Source organism: Zosterops lateralis, assembly GCF_965231275.1.
Source record: "Zosterops lateralis genome assembly, chromosome: Z".
Taxonomy (NCBI): domain Eukaryota; kingdom Metazoa; phylum Chordata; class Aves; order Passeriformes; family Zosteropidae; genus Zosterops; species Zosterops lateralis.
Window position 1 is genome coordinate 42629209 of NC_139800.1, and position 22255 is coordinate 42651463.

Genomic DNA, 22255 nt, shown 5'->3' on the forward strand with positions numbered 1-22255 from the left:
GCAGCCATCAAAACGTGTCACTTAAAAAATCAGACAGTAAGTGATCAACACATCTTTTGCTAAAATATTGTTCCTCTAGAACAACTTCAACATCACTCCAAAGTACCTTTACAAACTGTCCTACTGATACTTACTTTGTAATAATATTCCAACTTGTTGACTTCAAAGGAACTCAAATTGCTATGATATTACACTATCTTCTCCTGAGAAAAGGAATGCAGAGACCACTGTAATAGCAAAATTATTTTCTGAGATCAAAACTACTAGTTGAAGGAATGAACCTACACAGTCATATGCCACAGTATTTAAAGCTATTAGATGTTTTTAAATAGACATTCACAGAAGCTACTTAATCAGTGCTTGGCAGAAACAGAGACAACTCAATAACCAGACTATATCAAAGTTATGCAACAGAAACTCATCAGCATGTGCTTAATTTTTTTTCCTATTAACATAATTATTTTGTAGTCAGTAAGAAGGAAAATGGTATGTTAGCATTTCAAAAACATGAGAAAATGACCCTCTAGGCTTTATTTAACTATCAAAACAAGTACCAGTACTTTATTTGCAAATTATTGTGCAAGAAATGATTGACTCAGCAAGTTTACCAGTCAACAAAGTGTGAGCTCTACCAGTTATAATCAATTTACATGTAATGATATGTCTAAATATGAATTTAAATGAATTCTTGTCATTTCATGCTGATGAGCTGCTTTATCATCATAGATATGGACAGTGACCATAGCTAATGTTGCAGAAATAGCAAAGCATGGACAAGTTTCATAAGCCAATGATAACACAGCAAGAATAAATTTGTTTTCATAAAAAAGACAGCCTCAGACTGCTAAGTCATATTTATTTTCCAGTCAAATTAACAAAAAATACTTTCTACAAGGTGAATTCCAGACATTTGCTGTATATGCTGCGTCCACTGCAAATACACAGTATGAATCACAAGTTTTCTTACCTTGAGACCTATTGCATTTCTCTTGCAATGTATGAAAGAACTCTGAGGCCATCACAAAATAAAGAATCTTTCAATATCATCCCTGCTGTATATAAATATACATTCATAAAACTTGCAAAAGGAATATTCTGGAGATTAAGATAATTCTAGGTTCTATTACAGCACATTGGTCATATCCCCGCACAACCATCTTTAATACAATCATCAAAAATTTAAAATAACTCGACTATTTGGTGAATATAAATACTGTTCCATTACAGTGCTGATCAGATGATATGTTGGAAAAACGCAAGACAAAATCAAGTTTAACATACAAGAATGTATAATTAAAGGCTGGCCTCAGAAATGTCTTAATTTAATAAAATTAAGTTAATATAATGGCAACAACTTTATCAAAAGGACACTATTAAATGCTAAAATGAATTTCATTTTGCTTAGGATAGCGTAGGTAAGATAAACAAAGCTTCACATTTTCTAAATGATAATCTTTTTCATTTCCCCTAGCTTGATTAATAATATAGATATTCTGATAGAATACTCAAATATAATTTTTACTGATATACAGAATCATTTAAATGCATATTTGGTACAATTTCTTATTTTTGGTGTTCAGTAGTTGCTTTTGTTTTGATAGAATGATACAGCAGATTTATGCTTAACATCACAGATATATTTTGTCTATATAAAGAATTACAGAGCTTTTTCAGTTGTGGTATTATACGTTTCATACATGTGAAATTTTAAAAATCCGGCATGAACCTGTGACTTTGCCAATACATAGATCAACCATCAGGAACTGTAATGAGCATGAGCTGACACACATTTCTACCTCAGCTTTGTACAAGTATGGACACATTCAAAATGTTGTAACATCTGTATGATTTGCTGTTACTTTGGTGATTGTGATATTCCAGGTGCAGACGCAAAGTGCACCTTAATGGTCCTCATAGAAGTACTTTTATCCCCCTGTATTTTAAAGGCATCAGATTCTTTTATTCTCCCTTGTAGCGAGGAGGTCTCTTCTCCTTAAATGCAAGAAGGCCTTCAATTCTATCTTTTGTTGGGATAGTCTGCAAGGAGCAGAGTAACAATTCATTATTGACACCAAAAATAATACCAAGAAAGACATTTTCATACAAATCCTAGATCTAAAATGTATCCAATATGCATCAGAAAAAATTTTAATGCAGCAGAAAAATTAAAACTATCTAGTCATATACAGAAATGTATCAGACACTTCAAGGGCACAACAAAAGGTTAATAAACAATTTGGGTTGGGAAGGAGTATGTTTTCTCCAAACCGATGAGTTAAAAAAATTCTCAAGGTTTGAGGTTTGTTAATTTGTTTTGTTTATTTGGTGAGGAAGAGAAAAGCAGGGTTTGGATTTTTTAGGGGTTTTTTGGTTGGGTTCATTTTGGGTTTTTGGGACAGGGAAAGAAGGTTATTAATCTGATTATATTAATCTGATTACATCCTAAATAAGCATATAATGATGATGTTTCTATTTCCATCATAAAAACCTGTCTCAAAGTGCAAGAACATATAATCTCAAACACATCATTCCCACCTTTCATTGGAAAAGAGGTTTGTCTCAAATTTTTATTGGTTAGTTCATATGCCATTTGTGGCACGTTAATGAAGTGTCCTTTGTATTATTTCATGTTAAACCAAAACAAAGCAAAAGCAAGACAGTCTTCGGACTGGCATGGTAGTTTATGACTGGCTAGGTGTATGGCTGGTACTACTTCACTACCTTCACCCTAATAGTACTGGTACAGATGTGTTATTGTCCTCCCTTAAATTCCTTACAAAATCCGACAAAGTAGATGGAAGTTTAAATATAATGCCAAAAAGTTTGCAGAAAAAATCACACAGCAACTTCTAGTTGAATTTTTGCATTTTTTGTAACAGTCATCAACAAAGCCTGTTTTCTGTGTTTTTTTCATGTAATCATATTTACATACCTGAGCATAACAAGCTTCTTCAATTGCTAAACCTGTTACTAAGTCGACCTGAGGATAAGAATACAGTGGTTTTAAAAATACTTTTTTATTTATTTTTCATTATTTTCTCACAGCTTACATAAATACTGTGTTTTTATATGCCACATACTAAAACTCTTCTGCAAAGTTCTTCTACACTATTTTAAGATGGAAATGCTACACTGACATGTGGTAAGAGTGGTTAGTATTTCTGTAACAGACTCCTGATTTGGCAATACCACTGGCATGCAATACACTCAAAAAATGTCTGCTCTTTAAGACGAGTCATCTGGTTAGGTAAAAACCATTAGCTACATGCACATTTATAATAATTTCATTTACTACAGGGGAAAAGATGCACTGCATGATTATTTAAATTTTTTTCTGAAACAATACATCTTCAAAATGTCATATAAGAACAGAAAGCATACCACAGAGATTCAAGTTCAAAAGGGTTTAAAACAGAAAAATAAAGAGGCCTACATCTGTCCTGCATCATCATTATCATCTACATTTAATACATTTCTTTGTGAGCTGTCCCGAACAGTTGAAAAGGCTGAATTTTGGCCTCACTATTTCACCAGATGCTGCAGAATTCACTAGCTCTCAACATGACCACTGGAAGGACTATGGCTATGCACCGTAAACAGTTTTCAAGGGGAGATAAGTTATAGGATAAATTATCAAAGGAAGCCATGAAATCTGTGCCGTGGTAGTTTGGTAACAACAGCTTGGATCAACCTTGTGGCTTGACTGGTTTTGATACAATAGATCTTGTCTTGGGCCTCAAGACTGAACTAGAGACAATCATTCAGAGTCCATCTAAGCCTATAATCCCTAGTTCTATAAACATCATTATAATTCTATAAACATCATCTGACCTTTCTATCCACTATATCCAGTAGTCAGATAACTTAGCTTGTACCATTTTGAACCTTGGATATTGAAATAAATCTCAAATTACATCATAACTTGCTGTGGTAACCTAACATACTCCTTGTGCAATGGTTCGCAGACCACCACTTACTGATGTTACACTTTGCTGAACTCACTGGTTCCTTTTGTGACTTTTAAGAAAAAAGGACAAATACATCTTCTTGGATTCAGGTGCTGCACATGGTATGATCCTCTTCCCCTTGTACCAGGTTGAGCTACAACCTGGTACATATGTCTGGTGCATAGCTTAACTTTAAATATGAACAGACCTGCTGAACTCAGCATTAGGATATGTACACCTAAAGTAGAACACATGTCTAAATGGGATTTTAAATGAGCTTTAGGGGTCAATAGTGTGGCAATGGAGTTGCAATCAGAATCAAACATGAAATCAGGCTCAGGTACAATTTTAACAGTAACTGCTATTAAACTATTAAAAATTAATAATATACCCTTCAGCTATTAACTTTATTAGTTACTAAACACCAAGAACTTGACAGACTTAACAGAGTACAACTTTGGTAATTTTTCCCACCTGAGATTTGAAACACAGTTTGTCCATAGTAGTTTATATTTACTTTCTACTATTAATAATTAGCAGAGTACACTATTCTAGAGATTATTAAGCCTTGTTACAGAAAACAGCATCTCAGCAGTCTGAGATATAAAAAAATACATCTCATTATTTAGAAAGTTTTGGTCAAATAGACCTTGAAAACTACACAATGAGAAAATAAAAGTTCTAGAAAAAGAATTTCACCATGGTACAACTGTTGCCAACTTGACTTCTGGCCTACTCCCATGGAAAGTACAGATCCTTACCTCCATTCCCTGATTGATAGCCAGTTTTGCAACTCTCATTGCTACTGGTCCCTAAAATGAGAGAAAAAGTTTATTTACATGTCATTAAAACCTCCAAGATTTGTAAATGAAGAGTCTACACATCAATATTCTTATATTAGAAAAATATAGACTTTGGACTTTTGTTAAATTTACAGTATATAAATCATATATCCTAGATTTTATCATTATAGCAGACATTTGCTTCTAAACTGATAGTTTAAATATTGGGAAAAAGTAAATGCATACTACTTTCAAAAGAACCTAATTATTGTGTTTGGTTTATGTTTCAAAGGTGCTGAATGTGTCCACATTTGTCAAACTTTATCAATTTCTTTCAAAACAAGGCTCAGAACAGCCACTAAGATACAACATTATAGGTTTTTGCAACATCAGTCGTATGCCCTTACTATTGCACAATGGAGACACGTGAAAATATGTAATCATGAAATAAAATTAATTGATGCAAGCTTCAAACCTACAGTATGCTACAGCAAAGCCTGCTCTGGTAAAGTGAGCAGGTTGAGATCTCCAATGAGCAGAGGGATTCCCACACTCTCCTCCAGTGTGCTGCAGAACTGCAAGACATCTTTGGGAATCATCTCAGTCCTGCACCTATCCATCAGCATTAGCTTCTGGATGTTCAGGCCTGATGACTTGAGAAAAGCCAAATGCTTATAAGGCAGCTCTAATAAGAAGTTGTAACAATCCATCAACTTTCCATAACCACTGTATGTTAAAAATTTTACTGTACTTCTAATTTTTGTTTTTCTATCAAGGTGTTCAAGACACAAATAACCACCATTAAATGCCATACCTAAGCTATAACATTTTACATTTCCAATGAAAAACTTTACACTTGTGATCCAATAAAGTGGTTAACTAATTATTTTCTTTTTCTGCCTCTTACTGATGCCTTGGGAAGGCTGTCCTGGAACAGAGACAGAGCTAACAGAATAAAGTAGGTATTTATTAAAAGACCTTTAAGGATGCACCTACAAGAACCTGGCCAGGGCTATACCCAGGTGTAAAAAATAGTCACAAAATGGACAACCAGTCACAAGGTCTCACACTTTTATAAATTTTGTTCCATTTGCATATTGGGGTTTAATTGTCCAATTACAGCTTCAGATTATGAAGTCTCATCCTTCTTGTTTCTCTCTTCAACCCACTGTTGTTTATGCTTTTGGGCCTGAAAACTCGCAACAGTTGTCCTTGGTCTCCATCTGGGAAAGGATTTGTTTTGTCTATCTACCCTGTGAAGAGAGCTTACTGGCACTTAATATGAGGCTCAGAACTACACAACTAGGCAGCACAGAATCTGAAAAACATGAAAGATAAAACTTAAGGCATCATTATGAATTTTCTACCTAGGACCTTTTGCCTCTCTTCTGAGAAGTTCAACAGCAACAAAGTAATCTATTAAAATAATTGCTACGCTAAAAAATAAAACGTAGATAACATTTTTTTTCTTGTTTTAAAGTTGAAAGCCAGAACATATAATGAAAACACAGATCAGATCATGGCAAGATGAGGATTGATGGAGGCTTTTTCTTCACTATGAAATAATTACCAAAAAAGACTATTCAGTACAAGAGAAGAAACTTCTGATTACTTGACACATAACTAGCACATTTTTTTATACATAATTTTGTGACACTTCTCTTTAATAAAGCTGTTTCTTTTTCAGTCTCATTATCTTGTAAAAAATAAAAACTGAAATCAAAATAATTTGTTATACCTGAGGCAAGAATTCTCTCGCCAGAGCTAATGCTCTTCTGTACGCAGCATCCCCTGCTTCATTCTGTTCTACCACATGGCTAATCAATCCTATTGATTTGGCTTCCTCACCATCTACAATGCGTGCAGAGAAGATTAGTTCTTTTGCCAATGAGACTCCAATTGTGCGAGGTAATCTTTGTGTTCCCCCTAGAGTTTGTAACAAGAGAAAATGCAACTATTAGTTTCCCATGTATCTATACCACAAATGTAGATGCCTTGTCCATTTTAAGTATTTTCATTTTAAATTCCATAAAAAATTACATAAACATACAGAAATTCAAATAGTACAAAGGCATTATTAAGTAACTTCTTCAGTTTTTCAGACTACATCTAAATTGAAATCAATTGCCCTGTTTCTTAGAAAGACATGTAATAACAGCAAAGAGGTAGTATTAATAGAGATTCTGCTCTATAACAGACAAGTTACCTTACTACTCTCAGCCAAAAGCCAAACAAAAACTACTTAACAGTACTTAACATATCCAAATCCTCTGTTTCTTTTTAACACTACATATTTTCATTATATAGATCACCACTTCCCAAGAACTATACTTAAAAAGAAAATATGCCTTAACAAGTCCATTCTAAAATTTGCACCTTAGGGACAATATTTACAGGTAAACTAAACTAAAATCACTACTCGACAAGGTCTCTAAGAAGCCATGGTTTTGCCTCCTCTTACTCCTGTATTATTATTGCAACCTTAAAGGGTGTTTACAAAAACTAGGGAAGAACAATGACAGGTGCAGATCAGTGCAGAAAGGCATCTAACTTAACAACAGTTAGCTGTTTTTAGCACATTAAAAACTTCTTTGACTTATCAGCATTTTCAGAATGTCTATGAGTGGTAACTACATTAACCAGACATGAAGATTGTTTAGCTGGACTAACAATTAACTTTTGAGAACTAACGAAAAATGAGAATGTGGGAATAATTGTTATCAAAATGGAAGATGTAGATTCAAATCACTGAAGCACATGTTTATGAATTAAAACAGTGGAAATGGCCTTTATCCAGGAGAAAGGAGTTTGAAAATCACAAGGTATAACATTTTGACATGGATCTGAGACAAATACTCAATTTATAGAAACAGTCTGTAACTGAAAATTTCTTTCCAAACAGTTATTTCTGCAAGAGCATGCTAATATATTCCAATGTAAATATATGTATATATGCAAGAGAAATATTTATAGGAGTTGTTCAAAGCGAGGTGATATAACACTGTGCTGGTTTTACACAAACTGTGCAAATATGTGTTTGACTAGCAAAATATATTAATTTCTACTACATAATGTGGACTAAGCTTTTATTCAAGCCATTCAGTTCTCTTACTGATGTTTCCCGAAAATACTTTCAATACATTATGAGATAAATAAACTGACTGGAAACAAACGAAAAGTTTTTCTTATTTAATAATTCAGCTTTCAACTGCTATTTTTTCTGAACCAAAAGCCTCAGTACTATTTTATTCCTTTCTATAAAAACAGATCTGCCTTTGAACACCTTATATAATACAAAATTGTGGACGGTTGGGAGGATTTCTCCTTATGTCTTTCTAGAATTAGTAGATGATGACCTATAACAAAAACTGAGATACATTTCCCAGGCAAAAACCAGAGGAATGAAAAAAATATTATGATTATTAAAATAAAATGTGTAGAACAAAAGCAATAGTAAATACAAATAATGTGATATTCTCTACAATCCTGCAGTGCTTTGAGAGTATTTTAGCAAATCTGTCCTAATGGCCAAAGACAACAGCAATTCATTAAATTCTGTTAATTTCTAAAGCTAAGCCAGTGATAGTGCTAGGTGTAAAATTTTTATACCAGCACAGTTTAGACACATCTTTAAGAAAGGGGCAAGGGATGCGCATACATTAAACTAACCCCACACTGGACCCCAACAAACACTACTAACCCTGAAGCATAAGCCTTGGCTTGCCTCCCTGGTGACAATGATGGAGGATGACTAAAGCTGTATCCATCAAACTTATACCAGACCTACATGCCAGAAAAATGGGAGCTGTGTTTTCAAGAAACTCACTGCTCCTGATAGTGAGCTGTACCACCATCACCCTCACCAAACATTTATTGGGTTTTTTTATTTAAATATAGAACATCTTTTAATTTCTCACCCAAATAAGCTGTCACACTTACCAACATGTATTGTTATGCACATTTTAAGCACACATTGGAGCATAGCAAATGTCTACCTTACTCTCCTCAAAAATATTTTAGTCACAAATTATTCCTTTCACTGCAGCCATGGAATCTAGAAAAGAATCAAGTTTGGCTTCTGATTAAGGAAAACTGTTTGTCCAAATCATAATATCTGAAACCATACGAGTCTGAATTTACTGACTATGCACCTTCTGCTTCTTTCTTGCACAGATTCCTAGTATTTTTCTTTACTTAATTATCTGCCCCTTCCTTTACTGTTTTATCTCTCCTATTACTGCTTTACCAGGAAATGCTGAAAACAAAGTTCCATTGAGCAACAATATTTCATAACTTTGACCCAACAATGGATATGCTGAAGCATGAAATAGTGTTTATAGATTAAAAAAAAATGTTCTTGCCAGTGTCTTACACAATAATGATTAAAGAGAAAAAAAAAAAGCAGACTATAGCTGTTTGGCTGCCTCCTACACTGAAAAGCCATTAAGCAGAGGAGCATACTCTTTGATTAATATTTACAGAACAGAAGCCAACAGTTCACTGCATCAATCATATATACTCAGTAGTAGGGTTAAGAAACGTGCACACACATAAGCTGTAAGACCAAATAAATCAAATGCAAACAACACACTAAAATACATCCAACACACGGAAGTTACATCCATTTATGAAGAAAAGACAGAGTATGCCACAGATAGATGTTCTGTTTTGGTAATACACAAAGAACACATAATGTCTGCCAACTATAATCAGAGCTAAAGAAAGTAACACCCAATCTTCAAAGATGTTACTTAACCAATTTCATCTAAATGTAGTGCAGAATTTGATGGGAGAATAGTTGTTTCATCTTCACAAATTTAATGACATGTTATTTCAAGGTCTAGTGATCTGGTATTGCTCACTGCACTGATATAAGTATTTAACATACAGTTGCAATGTAAATGTGTTCTTACCTGAAATGGCATAGAATCAATGTTGTAATAATTGTAAATAGCATTTTTAGATACACTAATTCATATTTAAAGTTTGTTTACTGTGAAAAGACACAAAAGTAAAAAAAGTAAACAAAAAAGTAGTAAACAAAAGACTGCTAATTTCTGGTATCAAAACTGTTAAACAGCATTTTTTAAAATTTAACAAATAGTTGATTTTGTATGAATATTTATTTACTGTGAGTAATTCATCAATTACAAAATATGTACACAACTGGTTTGAATTAAGGGAATTACGTGATAAATGCCCAAGAGTATATCCAACAAGATGAAGCAACTAGCTTACTGGAAATAGATTCATCATTCTGGCAGAGAATATCTGCAGTCAGTAGTTTCTCATAGCTGATGGCACTGTCAAAACATATTGGAAAAAATCATGTTCTGACAAAAAAAAAATCAAAAATTTAATTCAGTAATAATCCTGTTTATTAAATCAAGTAAAAACCAATCTATCCTATCCTATCCTATCCTATCCTATCCTATCCTATCCTATTCTTTGTTTGATTAACAGTAGATTAATTTGACTGACAGATTTCTAGCTTTCTTTTTTTAAAGAGTACTTTGCACATCTTACCTTTTATTAATAATCAGTGGTGAAATGAAAGCCAGCCATACACAAACCTTCTAATTAGAAGTAAAATGTATCCTTGCAAATTTTTTGCAGAAAACTCTAAGCAGATTTTTCACTCTTCCATTGCAACTCACAAAACCAGTTTAGACTAGGAAAGACATCCATAACAATGCAAAAAGATGACAGGGTGAAAATGTGATGGAGAAGAAAAAATACTATTTCTTTAAGAGGAAAGAGAGCACTGAGATGCCAAAGAGCAGGCAGTAGGTAAGGTCACACCACACAAGTCATGGAGACATGAGAAGAGACTGAGACAGTGGCCTGAAGCTGGCTGAAAGGTTGCTCTGGGGTCTATAATGACTGAGAAAAGAAGGTTTTTGAGCAAAATTTTATAGTAGGTTGCCAAAAGAGCTCACAGAAATCTGGCTTGTCAGTCAAGCCAAAGAAAGTCCCAGAAGCACACCAGACACAATCTTCCTAGCTGAAGTCCAAGAGGCAGGAGAACTTGCTATCTATGCCAGTCTGACTGTGGCAAATCCCATCTCCAAAACAGCCCACCTAATTTGCAAATCAGTCCTTAACTTTCACAATCCGTTCTATTCATCTGCATCTGTGGATTGGTTTATTTAAAAACCTATCTGAAAAATGCCTACACCAAACCGCCATGCGTGGGTGGCTTGAAGATGACAGCTTGAGTCAGAAGAATGCAGTACTTGGCTTGAAGATGTACGAATGCTTAAGATGCGTGAGAGGAAGTGTAAATACACTTTAAGAATTCACTAGCAGTTAAATAATTACAGCTTTTGTACTGAAAGATGAAATGGTCATGTAATTTAGAAAAACTAATTTATTTTCAAAATACGTAATTGTCTTGTAGATTGAAAAACTAGAACATGATTTCCTAGCAGATGGCTGCATACGTGAAATGGATGGAACCAAAGACATGCATCTGGAACTCAAAGTTTATAAAATGGACTCTGCACCTGACATAAGGAGCTCACTCCACATTTCACTCACAAATTTGGTACAAACTCCACTGTCAGACAAAACACTGATTTAGCAGCACTGATCTGCATTACTCCCCATGGACTCCCAGGACTTGATAATGCACACACCAACAGTATGTCCTATTTGGTTTTAAAAAATCACTGGGAAAAAAAAAAACAAAACAGAAATGCCACAGACTGTTCATCTACTTATTAACTTTTACTTAAGTGTACACAAGTGCAACAAGCATGAGCAAACAGAGATACTCAGTAAGACCACCCGCCTTCCTGTTACTCCATATAGGAACTTGGTATTTTGTTTGACGATGCAGTAAGTCACCTTAAACAAAATTCAGAAGTAGATACACATTAAAACATAAGTATTAATTGCCCACAAGAAGGCATTTTCCAGTTTCAAAATTACACCCACACATTTATGAAGTCATTACTCAGCTGTAACAGGTAGGAGGTTTACACCAGTGCTGCACTGTATGATCATACTTCATAAATCATGTGGGATTTATGTGTAATATTAAGTAAGAACTTTTATTTAATTTGTGTTTTAAACAAATAATTTTACTAGTCCATATTCTTACACTTTTCAAATGACTATGACAGCTAAACTTCATTTAATGTGAAAATCAAGACAAGAAAAAAACAGAGAAAAACTTTTATCACTACCTAGGGCAAACAAAAGAGAAAAATTAATTACCACAGTAGTATCCTATTTTTACTTTAATGAGATCACAGTTGAAATTGGGTCAATTGCTATAGTTTTCAGTGGACAGAACTGAAATGAATAAACAACAATCAAAGCAAAAAACAGACTAAAAAATCTGGTTTTCACTGCTTAAAAGCTAGTGACTTACATGTTTTCCTCACTTCAGTGCTCTTCTTAGAGAAACCTATCATTTTATTCTTCTGCACAGCAAAAAAAAATCTGCTAAACCCCCCAAACCTATTCTTTCTTGCATCCTGACTATTATCAAATTAATCTGCTTTCAACTCTTCCAGAGTAATGGGTTTTTAAGAATTTATGTCTGTAATTATTCATCCCTGAAATTCTGTGTCTTGAGTAGCACTAAAGAAAGGAGAATTGGTGGCTAATAGAATGGAAGGTCAGGGAAAACAGCAAAGTCAATGAGACAGCAGGAGGACACAATCTCACCTGGTTCAGCTACCAAATCCCAAGAAGGCAGTGCACTCTCTCTACTGATAAATATATGCAAAATTAACTTGGACATATGAAGCACATTCTTCGTCATAAGTAAAATGTCCTCCCAGCAGAGAAAGCATACACTACAGCTAACTGCAGCTAACCTAGTACTAGGCTGTAACATAATGCCTACAACAATTTGGGAGTGGCTTTGAAAAAACAGATTCTACAAAGAAACTGGCCAAATCCTTCAATACCAGCATGCATTAATATAGCAATATGCAATGCAAAAAGGAAACCCTTACATAAATTAGAACTTGAGATACATTAGTATCAACATTTCAGTTTAAAGACAGTTCCTGAACAACACTGAGCCTACCACAATATGCAAAAACTGGTATTTCAATACTTTATTCTCTACTACTCAAACAATTTTCCTCAACTACGGCTCTTTCATCATCCTCTTTACATTTTTTAATTCTTGAAAAAAAACCCCAGAAATCAATATGTGAGAGGAAATCAACAATGAAAGAGACTAAATAAGCAATTATTCCCATTCTTCAGCTGTCAGATGGTTACAACACCAGAGAAATGAAGTGCATTAAGAAAACACCTTTTATGTTCCTCTTCCCTGCTGCTGTGACATAGCAATACAGGACAAAAGTTACTGGTTTTAGCATGTAATGCAACAAGGCTGTATGCAATGGCAAGTCTTTCCCCATAGATGAAGAGACTAGTGCTAATTATATTCTTCTGTCACCTAATAAAGCCCAATGAGTTGGATTTCATGGACTTTAACAGTTTTAAGGATCAAAGAAATTAGACACTAGTTTTGTTTTCCTTACATCCTACATCCAAATTCCAGGAAGAAAGACATTAGGGTCTATATAGGCATGGGATAATGAAGAAATGAACTATTCTAGCAAGAGCTAGAATAGTTGCCCTCCATCTATGGGGTCCTGCACAGCACTTATTAAAAACTTTAAAAATATATTTAATTAACATATATAATTAAGAATAGTTTGTATAACAAACACATAGGTTCAACAAGATGGGGAACACCACTCACTTCTGACAAGCTGCCTTTACCCTGCTTTTCAGGCAGGACTATTCTGAAGTGAACAGGGCCCACCAATGAACACTTTGTGCTTCTGCTTTTGGCTACAGCCCGGCTGCTCCTCCGGTTTCTGTATCTCTCAGGGCACTATTACATGCAGATCCTTTGACCCTCCTCTGGCAGCAACCCATCTACTTGACTAAAGACTTAGTGCTAGACCTCTCCCAAATCCTCAGCAGGTTAGGAACATTTTACTGGAGCCTGGAGACACCAAGAGCTCTATTACTGCCTAAGTCCTTCAGAGAACACATGGCATTTGAGCAAGAAGCTAAAAAAAAAAAAAAAAAAGATTCTTTAAATAAAGGACACTTTTCTCTTGAAATCTGAAGAAAATCATGGACTCTTTGAGGAAAAAAGGTTAAATGACAAGCTTTGTAAGAGTCCATTAGCCTGAAAGGCCAGAAATTTGATGAGCAAGCATGAACCCACATCACCTTATTGGCCTCAGTCTCTATTTTTTTTTTTGTCAGATAAAATGGTATTTTTTTAACAGACTTACTACTTCTGTTTCATTTTAAGCCTGGGATGTGTTTCACCCTAGTTACTGCCAGCCTTCTTCCCTATCCAGACTCAGCTGTAACATTTATTCTTCTTGGAAGTAGACCACTGAAACAGCTCAGAAATTGAAAGCATTTATCACACCTCCAGTTTTAATCCTAGTCAAACAGGGTTGTATCTTACCATGCACATGTAATTGAAGGTCACACAGAGTTGTAGATGTTGTGTGAAGCTATCTGGTGGAATACCAAAAGCAAGATAAGCTTGTAATGTGCTAGCATGGCCCTTATGCCTTTTCATGTTACAAAACATAAATATGGTTTGAGACAGTCTACTTTGCTCTCTCAGTCTCTCTCATCTATTTCCTTGTCATACATCTCTAATTCTTTAGGTGTTTAAGATTCTAAAACAACATTTCTGGTGAAGTAAAAAAAAAAATAATCTGAAACAAAACATTACAGTTTTACAACTTGTTTTTGGTTGATCATTAAGTGCAGCCATTGAACTGAACCCTCAAAATTTTAAAAGTCCTACCTACACTTGAAAAAGATTTATTAAAGCAAATTTATCCCACCCTTCTAGCCTGTAGCTTGTAGTCAAGCCACATACTAATTCATACCAGTGAGAACTCACGTGAAAGAAAACCCTGGTTGTTTGAACAGGCAAAAAATAAAATATAATCAATAAAAATGAGACCATTAATGTGACAGTGATCTTACATAGTACTCACACTGAATGTGTAGAGTATGCTTGAGCAGAATGAATTTTAGTTTTTTTGCATTAATAATTCCCAAGCCCTGGTAATAAGTACATCCTCTCTTATTGGTTCATAACAGAACAGAGGGCTAGGTCCATTTGTGAGCTCAGGCTGCTAGGTTTGAATCCCACAGAAAATCTCACCCTCCTTATTTGACTAAACACAGTCATGATCCCCCACAATACTCTGGCTTAGGTCCCTAAATATGAGAGCAATGGTGTTTTCTTGCAAACATGCTGAATGGGAAAGAGACAACTACTTCCCTCTCAAAAATTAAGAAATATTTTCTGCTAATATAAACTACATACATATTCAGCTAATACAAACTACTACTACATATATAATCAATATGAACTATATACATGATGCTGAAAGCACACAGAAAAGAAGGCAGGATACGGGGAGAAAAACATTTTTAAAGAAAAAACACTGGGAAACTGAGGGTAAGCAGTAAGCCTGAAATTGCAGGAAGTTAGAACAGATGACTGTAATTAGAAGCAAAGTTTCCAGTTGACCCTGTGCAAAGCTTCTAAATGTTTCTTTCCTCTTTGTGCAAGATCATCACTCTATTTCCTAGAAACTGAGCAAATAAGGGCTTCCTTTAGCTTGGTTGTTTTCTAGAAATGTCTAGAAAAAAATTCTTAGGACCATCCAAATTCTCTCTGGCCAATAAATATGTCTCATCATTCTGCATAATCAAGGCAGCCAGGAAGTTATGAGGACCAAATAGGGCCCAAGGTAAGAGGAGAAATTCACACTATGCATAATGAACCAAGAAAGTCCTTCTGTCAGGTATTCTTCATATTAGCATACTAAACTAAAAGATCAAAATTAAACTAACTTTCTTCATCCTTTCAGTTTGGATAAATCAAGTTTCAATGTAGTTATTTATATTTCTTAATGCCCAGATGTAAAATAATGTTAAAATATGCATCAGAGTAGGCTTTTGAGAGACAGAATTCTTGAAACACTCATGTCTATGTCAAGTACATTGCACTCTGTTCCAGTTTTCTTTACAGTTTCACAAAACTGCCAGAGCAAGAATTAGTTTAGAATTACTCAGGAGAAAACTTAAATTAACTCAGTCATCTGATTAACACTGTCTTCCCAGAATTCAATTTCTTATTAAAATATAAAGAATATTGTATTAATGTTCTTTAGTTGTTAGCAAAAAGTTACAAAGGATTAACAGCTTTTGTTTTCATGATGAAAAATGGAGGTAAAGAAAGAAGGACAGGAATCTACTATTTCTGGTATTCAGAAATTTGCAATAGTTGGCTCAAACAAATCTCCAGAGCCAGAAAGGTTCTGTGAAATAATTAAGGAAACAGTACTCCATAAATCATTTTGTTCAGCTTGTTTTGTGGTGAACTAACTTGTGCAGCTGTTCCTCTGATGCAGACTACACAATTGCCATTTCATTTGTGGAATTTTCTGGATGCTGAAGAAAAATGCCAGACATTGAATTCATTAGGAGTTTGGAAACTATTTTTCTTTCTCTTATAATACAGTCATAAATGAATATGAAATGGAAATAATTAGATTCTGTACTCTTATTCAGTAATGACAGATCTCCAAATAAGTAAACTACTCAAGTAAAAGAGTTACACTATTCATACTGATATAAAAGATATATTTTTAATTTCCTTCAAATTTAATATTTACCATAAGTAGAACAAATTTAGTGTTTTGTCTTACGTTGGCCTGACACATTAATGTAACTTACTTCACAATCGCTAACCCCGTGACAGCTGAAAATGGGGCCAAAACAAACTAGAAAGCTGTGCTTCAGTATCAGAGATATCAGATGTTTCATTATATCTTTACAGTATCCTAGCTGAGAGATCAAGAGATGGCTTAGTTGTTTTCCAAGTATCATTCAATGTTCTATAATGCCATGATGGCAACCACACAATATTATTCAAGTATTTTTGAACAATTGCATTTTATCTGTTACAGGATAAATGACACATTGTAGCAATGTATCTGTTTAACAGGCCATTCTGATGCACCAGACAAACTGGTTGTAGATAAGAAGCCACCTTCAGTTTTGTTGTTAGAGCTCTCAGGAGTTCATCCAGGTTACTGAGAAACCGTCTGCAAAAAATGTAAACCCTAGACAGGGGAAGTACAACGTGAGGATAGAGGCTTGACCAACTGGATGTCCTGAAGGATGTGTGCCTGCCTCATGGAGAAGCAGCTCAGCCAACCCAGAGATGTGTGCCCACATGGACAGTACACCTAGAATCTATATCTGACATGTAATGTAGACAATTAACGGCTTCTGTTGGAGTCATATTGGTTCTGTATTCAGTTGCCCATTCCCCCCTGCAATGCATAACTGATTTTGTATGAGTATCCTAAATTCAGTTACTGTACCTACGAAACAAAAAAATGTGATTATCTTTTAAGCTTAATCAGGTTCGATTACTGATTTGTTTACTCTTTTTAGTAGAAACAAAAGACTATCACTTTTAATCTTCTGTTCCTCAAAATTCTTAAGTATTTTATAATGCAGTAAAAACAAAAGTTTAGCCTAATATTTTCTATCTTCTATGTCTCAAAACTCTTTAGTAGTAATGCACTTCTAGTGCATGCTAATGTGCATTCACTAATGTAGTAATGCTACTCTTTAGTAGTACAGCTCTTAAAACACAGAAAATGTCCACTTGTAATACCCATAAATGAGTTGTTGGGAGAGTTGCTATTTTAATGTGGTTTTTTTTGACATGAAAAAGTGCTAAAACTTTTATGCACTAACAAAACCTTTTTTCCTCCCCATTTCCTCCCCCTTAGTAACAGCTCATACTCTTACAGCTCCCTACATGCAAAGACACGGATTTCTTTTGATTGAACGCTAAAATTTTCAAATTCAAACCAACTGCTCTAGTAGTATAAAACAGGTTTATTATTTTCAGTTTGCTCTAACACATTGTATACATATCTGTGAAAAAGGGAAGTGAGATTCATCAGAATCTGTTTTGCAGCCTCTGTGGTCAGTACTAATCCAAGTCTGGTAACCACTGTGTAAGAGGCTAAATTGGCTTTTCTAAAAGCAGAGAGGTAGAACCTAGGATATGTTACAGCAGATGTGGAAGTTTTAAGTTTACAAATCTGATTACACCTGTTAAAATTCACAAACTACACAGGAAAATACCCCAGTGTATCACAAATGGGCTAATGTGAGTTCATCTAGAAAAAGTAGAGATTAATATTTTTGTTGCACATTTAACATTTTTTCTAAAAAGTCAGGACAATTAGGAGATGAAGGAAGCTGTTGTTTATTTGATTTTCACCTTGTTAATAAAACAAAGCTATTTATACTCCTTTACTCCACAGGAGTTTTGGAAAAAACAAACTTCTTATTATCACCACAACACAGTTTCCTCATGGATACTACTGAAATCTGTTTTCTTAACATTCCTGTGAGACAAAGCATTATCACCATCACGTACTTTTACATGGAGAAATCAGTAATTGTGTTCCCAGAACTAGGCTAGAAAATGTAAAAGCAAGAGGGAATGATGTTAATTTAACATCAGCAGGAAAAAACATATACAAACCATTGAGTATTAGATGATCAAAGGAGAACCATCTATTTTATGAAGGAGGGGGTCAGGGAAAAAAATACATCATGTTTCATAATGCTTATGCACAAAGGAGATAATTTCAGTCAAAAGGCATTATAGTGACAGTTGAACTTCTTACAGTTTCTCTAACAATCATCAAAAAATGTGAATTCACCAGTAAGTGGAGTATTCAGACATATTTTTCTATGAGCAGAACACAAGTAGGTTTCCTGTCAAAGCAGGTCTGCTTCCTATTGGTTAATGTGTGTAGTTCATTTAAGTTCACCAGACTTTTCACTCTGAGAAAGCTTAGTCAAGATGACTGTCCAGTCCCACACTGAAGGACTGGCAAGATTATAGCTCTGCAGTGGACTGACCAAAATAAACATGTTAGGTTTAAGTAAAAAGAAATACTAAGCTACCTGGACAGTTGGCTAAAGTACCCTAAGCTCTGGCCAAACTGAATGCCCAAGGCCATCAGCCAAAGGAAAAAGCTGGCCAAGAAGCCTGGCAGCTCTTCAAGGTTCTCCCAGTTGAGGCTCCAGGATAAATGGCTGCTACATCAGCAGCTCCAAGGCCCCATTTGAGATAATTGTCAGGCTTTAGTTGTGGTGTGGAAAATCTATGTACGAGGCAGAAAGGTTGCATAAACTAGCCAAATGTCTAGAAACCCACAGACCTCATACAATTAATTTCTTACCCTTTTATTTCATTTGCATCTTACTAATTCCTGACTTATCTTTATGTGTCAAAAAATTTCCTACTTCCTTCTGCCAAACCAACTATCATTCTTAGGCTCTTCAGTTGTCTTTATCACTCACCATAAAACAAAATGGGTTCAGTGCATTATACACAGCTTTGTTTCTCTCCTGGAATTATTGTCCATTTTATCTCACCAATCTGATTTGATGAGATTAAGTTTCCCCTGTAAGTTTAGCAAGTTGAAGGTTAAAAACTTTCCTGAGTTTTGCCAATTGGTAAGAAATGGGTTGAGGCAGCATTTCACACCCTATTGCTCAAACTCTGGAAGTGAATATGAAACCTGTTTATGGGGATCAGGAAACCATAAGAGACTCTGCAAAAGAGTAGATGTTAATTATCTCTGGCAGGAGGAGAACTAGCTAAATGCTACTTGGTTCAATTTTCTAGTACCCCCTACAGGTTAATATAAAGGAATAGCATTTGGCTTCAAAGTGAATGGCATATATATCCTGCCTAATTAAAATGAAAATAAGACCAAAGGTCTTTTATGTTGTTATTAATATTTAATAAAATATTTCTAGGCCTCTGTGTGAAGAGGATACCAAAGAGAGTTCTGACTGTATTTCACCCATCTCCTCAATTTCAGAAAATTATAGTATCTTTTGCACAATACCATAGTACCAGGCAGTGCTGGTAGTATCACCTTTATTATTATAATGTAGAATTTTCCAATACAGAATGTTACTTTTATTTGAGCATAATCTCTCAAGTTTTTTAAAATCTCTTTCCTTTATAAGTATTATAAACAGCAGAGCATTCAGTTCATATTGCTAGACTGGTCACAGGCTACTCTTTTTCTAATTCAGCTAAAAATTTCAGCTGTACCTAAGAATGAAACTCACAGTAAAATGTAATTTGCTCTAAAAAGAATGGGGAGAAAAAAAAAGGGAAGGAAAAGAGAAGGGAGGGGAAGGGAGGGGAGGAAAAAAGTGCCTTGTTTTGAGTAATTGTAACATTTTTACACTGAAATACAGAGTTAAATTTGGCTTGATGTTGCAGTGTCATTTGCAATTAACTCAACATATCTGGGGAACTTTCAGTCTTCAAAAAATTTTCATTAGGAACCAGTATATACACCCATGAATGAAAGAATATACAGAATAAAGCATGAAGAGCTGGCTTAAAATTTTACAAGCTACATTGTACAGTTTTGTGCAAAATTGCACCTAAATAGCTCATTTTTGTGTACTTCAATTTTCAATCAGTCTTTGCCAAAATACATTTTACATATGTCTCTATAATCTTCAAGGTGTTGCCTGTTTCTGTTTTTTTCAGGATATGTATGAGGAACCATATAAGGTAGACAGTTTGAGGAACCATATAAGGCATATTATCTTCAGCTGCAAGGTCCTGGATTTCTCTGCTGCTAAAAGAGAACATTAATACTTTCCTACGGCATCACTGAATGCCATGTAAAGCACAGTACATACTGCAGCTGGGTCTGCTGATGACAGAAGAGTAATAGGACTTGCAGGATGACTGTATGGGAGCATTCAAAAATATCAGACTGATTTATATTGAAGTAAGGAAATTCAAAGTTAATTAAATAAAGCAAGTTAAGTCCATTCTAACTGAGAATCATCTGTGTCCTCTCCACACAAAAGCTTAAAGCTTAAGTAATACCTTAAACAAATAAATTTGGAAGTAGATCCCCTCTTCCAACATACATAACTCTTCAAAAAACACCAGCTCCATTCCCAGCTCTGTAAGGGACTGTTTTAGCTGGCACAGTCATCTCTGGTATGCTCCCATCCAAATGTTTTTGATGTACCATCTGTCCATCTGGACACTGTGTGCCCTGCCCTTTTTCCCATTTGCTTGCTGAGTTATCAGCCCCAGTCCCCTCCTCAGTGTTATAGCTCTTTAACAGGCTTCTCTCTTCCTTAGCTACTAGTTCCTTAAAACCTTGTCCTTTAAGTTCCAGGATCACCTACCAATTTTTTCCACCTAGAAAAGCTAATGTAACTCCTCCCAAAACTCCATACCTTCTCCAATTTTGCTTCCAGTTGAAATACAGTTTTCTGCTAAGAAAGTCCTGAGCTGCATCTTCCTTCCATACAGTCCCTATGAGCTGTGAATATCCATTGGGGTACTCTGAATCCATCCACACGCTGTAATATGGTGGACGTTGCAAAAAGGTAACCAAGAAAGGTTAAGGAAAGGAAAAAAAATTCTGCCCTGGCACCTGACTTCAGGCTCTCAACACAAGGAAAATAATGCTCAGGCCTGGACAGAAACAAATAAATGTCATTGGGAAGTGGCAGACAAATAAATAGTATGTGAAGACTCCGGTTTTTTGCTTCAGTCTTCAGTGGTAGCCTCTGCTCCCACATCTCTGAAATGACAGACCACAAGAAAGGGACTGGAGGACCAAAGTTCCTCCACTGTAAGAGATGGGGTTCATGACCACCTAAGAAACCTGAACATGCATGTAAGTCTGTGGGACCTTATGAAATGCTTTACAGAGTCCTGAGACAACTAGCTTATAAGACCCTAAGATGAGATCAGTTGGTCAGAGCCTGGTACTAGTAACACCAAGATTACGGGTTCAATCCTCATACGGGCCATTCACATAACAGCTGGTCTTGATGATCCTAGTGGGCCCCTTTCAACTCAGAATATTCTGTAATTCTCTAATTCTGTAATTGCCAAACCTCTCTCCATGATATTCAAAAAGCCACGTCATTCAGGTGAAGTCCCAGGTGGATGGAAAAGGGGAACCAGCAAATCTATCTGGGAACTACTGGCCCAACAGCCTCACTTCTATGCCTGGGAAGGTCATGGAATGGATCCTTCTAGGAGCTCTGAAGTACATGTGGGACAGGGAGGTGATTCAAGACAGCCAGTACAGCTTCATCAAAGGCAAGTCATCACAGGCAAGACCAACTCAGTGGCCTTGAATGACGGAATTACTCCATCAGTGGAAAAAGAAAGCTATCATTTATCTGGACTTCTGTAAAGAGTTTGATACATTCTCCGTTAACATCCTTTTCTCTAAACTGAAGAGATAGATTTGATGGGTGGACTGGTCACTGGTTGAGGAATTGGTTGGACAGTCACATCCTGAGGACACTGGCTAACAGCTCAATGTCCAGACAGACATCAGTGACAAGTGATAACCCTCAGGGGTTCTGTATTGACACCAGTGCTGTTTATTA

At 35.4% G+C, this 22255-nt stretch overlaps 1 protein-coding gene across 4 annotated transcripts in view; it reads right to left on the bottom strand.

Annotated features, from left to right (window-relative positions):
- Positions 1-841: 841 nt before the first annotated feature.
- The window catches only part of AUH (AU RNA binding methylglutaconyl-CoA hydratase), a 112915-nt gene continuing 91501 nt past the window's right edge, over positions 842-22255 (bottom strand). For 2 of the 4 annotated variants that reach the window (XM_083882859.1, XM_083882858.1), the window contains 4 exons: positions 6578-6655; positions 4709-4759; positions 2933-2980; positions 842-2037 (listed from right to left, as the gene is read on the bottom strand). In XM_083882859.1, the coding sequence (XP_083738985.1) occupies positions 2952-2980; positions 4709-4759; positions 6578-6655 (158 nt within the window). In that variant the 3' untranslated portion in view covers positions 842-2037; positions 2933-2951. Of the gene's footprint in view, positions 2038-2932; positions 2981-4708; positions 4760-6467; positions 6656-22255 lie in introns of all 4 variants that reach the window. The other 2 variants (XM_083882857.1, XM_083882856.1) reach the window with 1 other exon arrangement.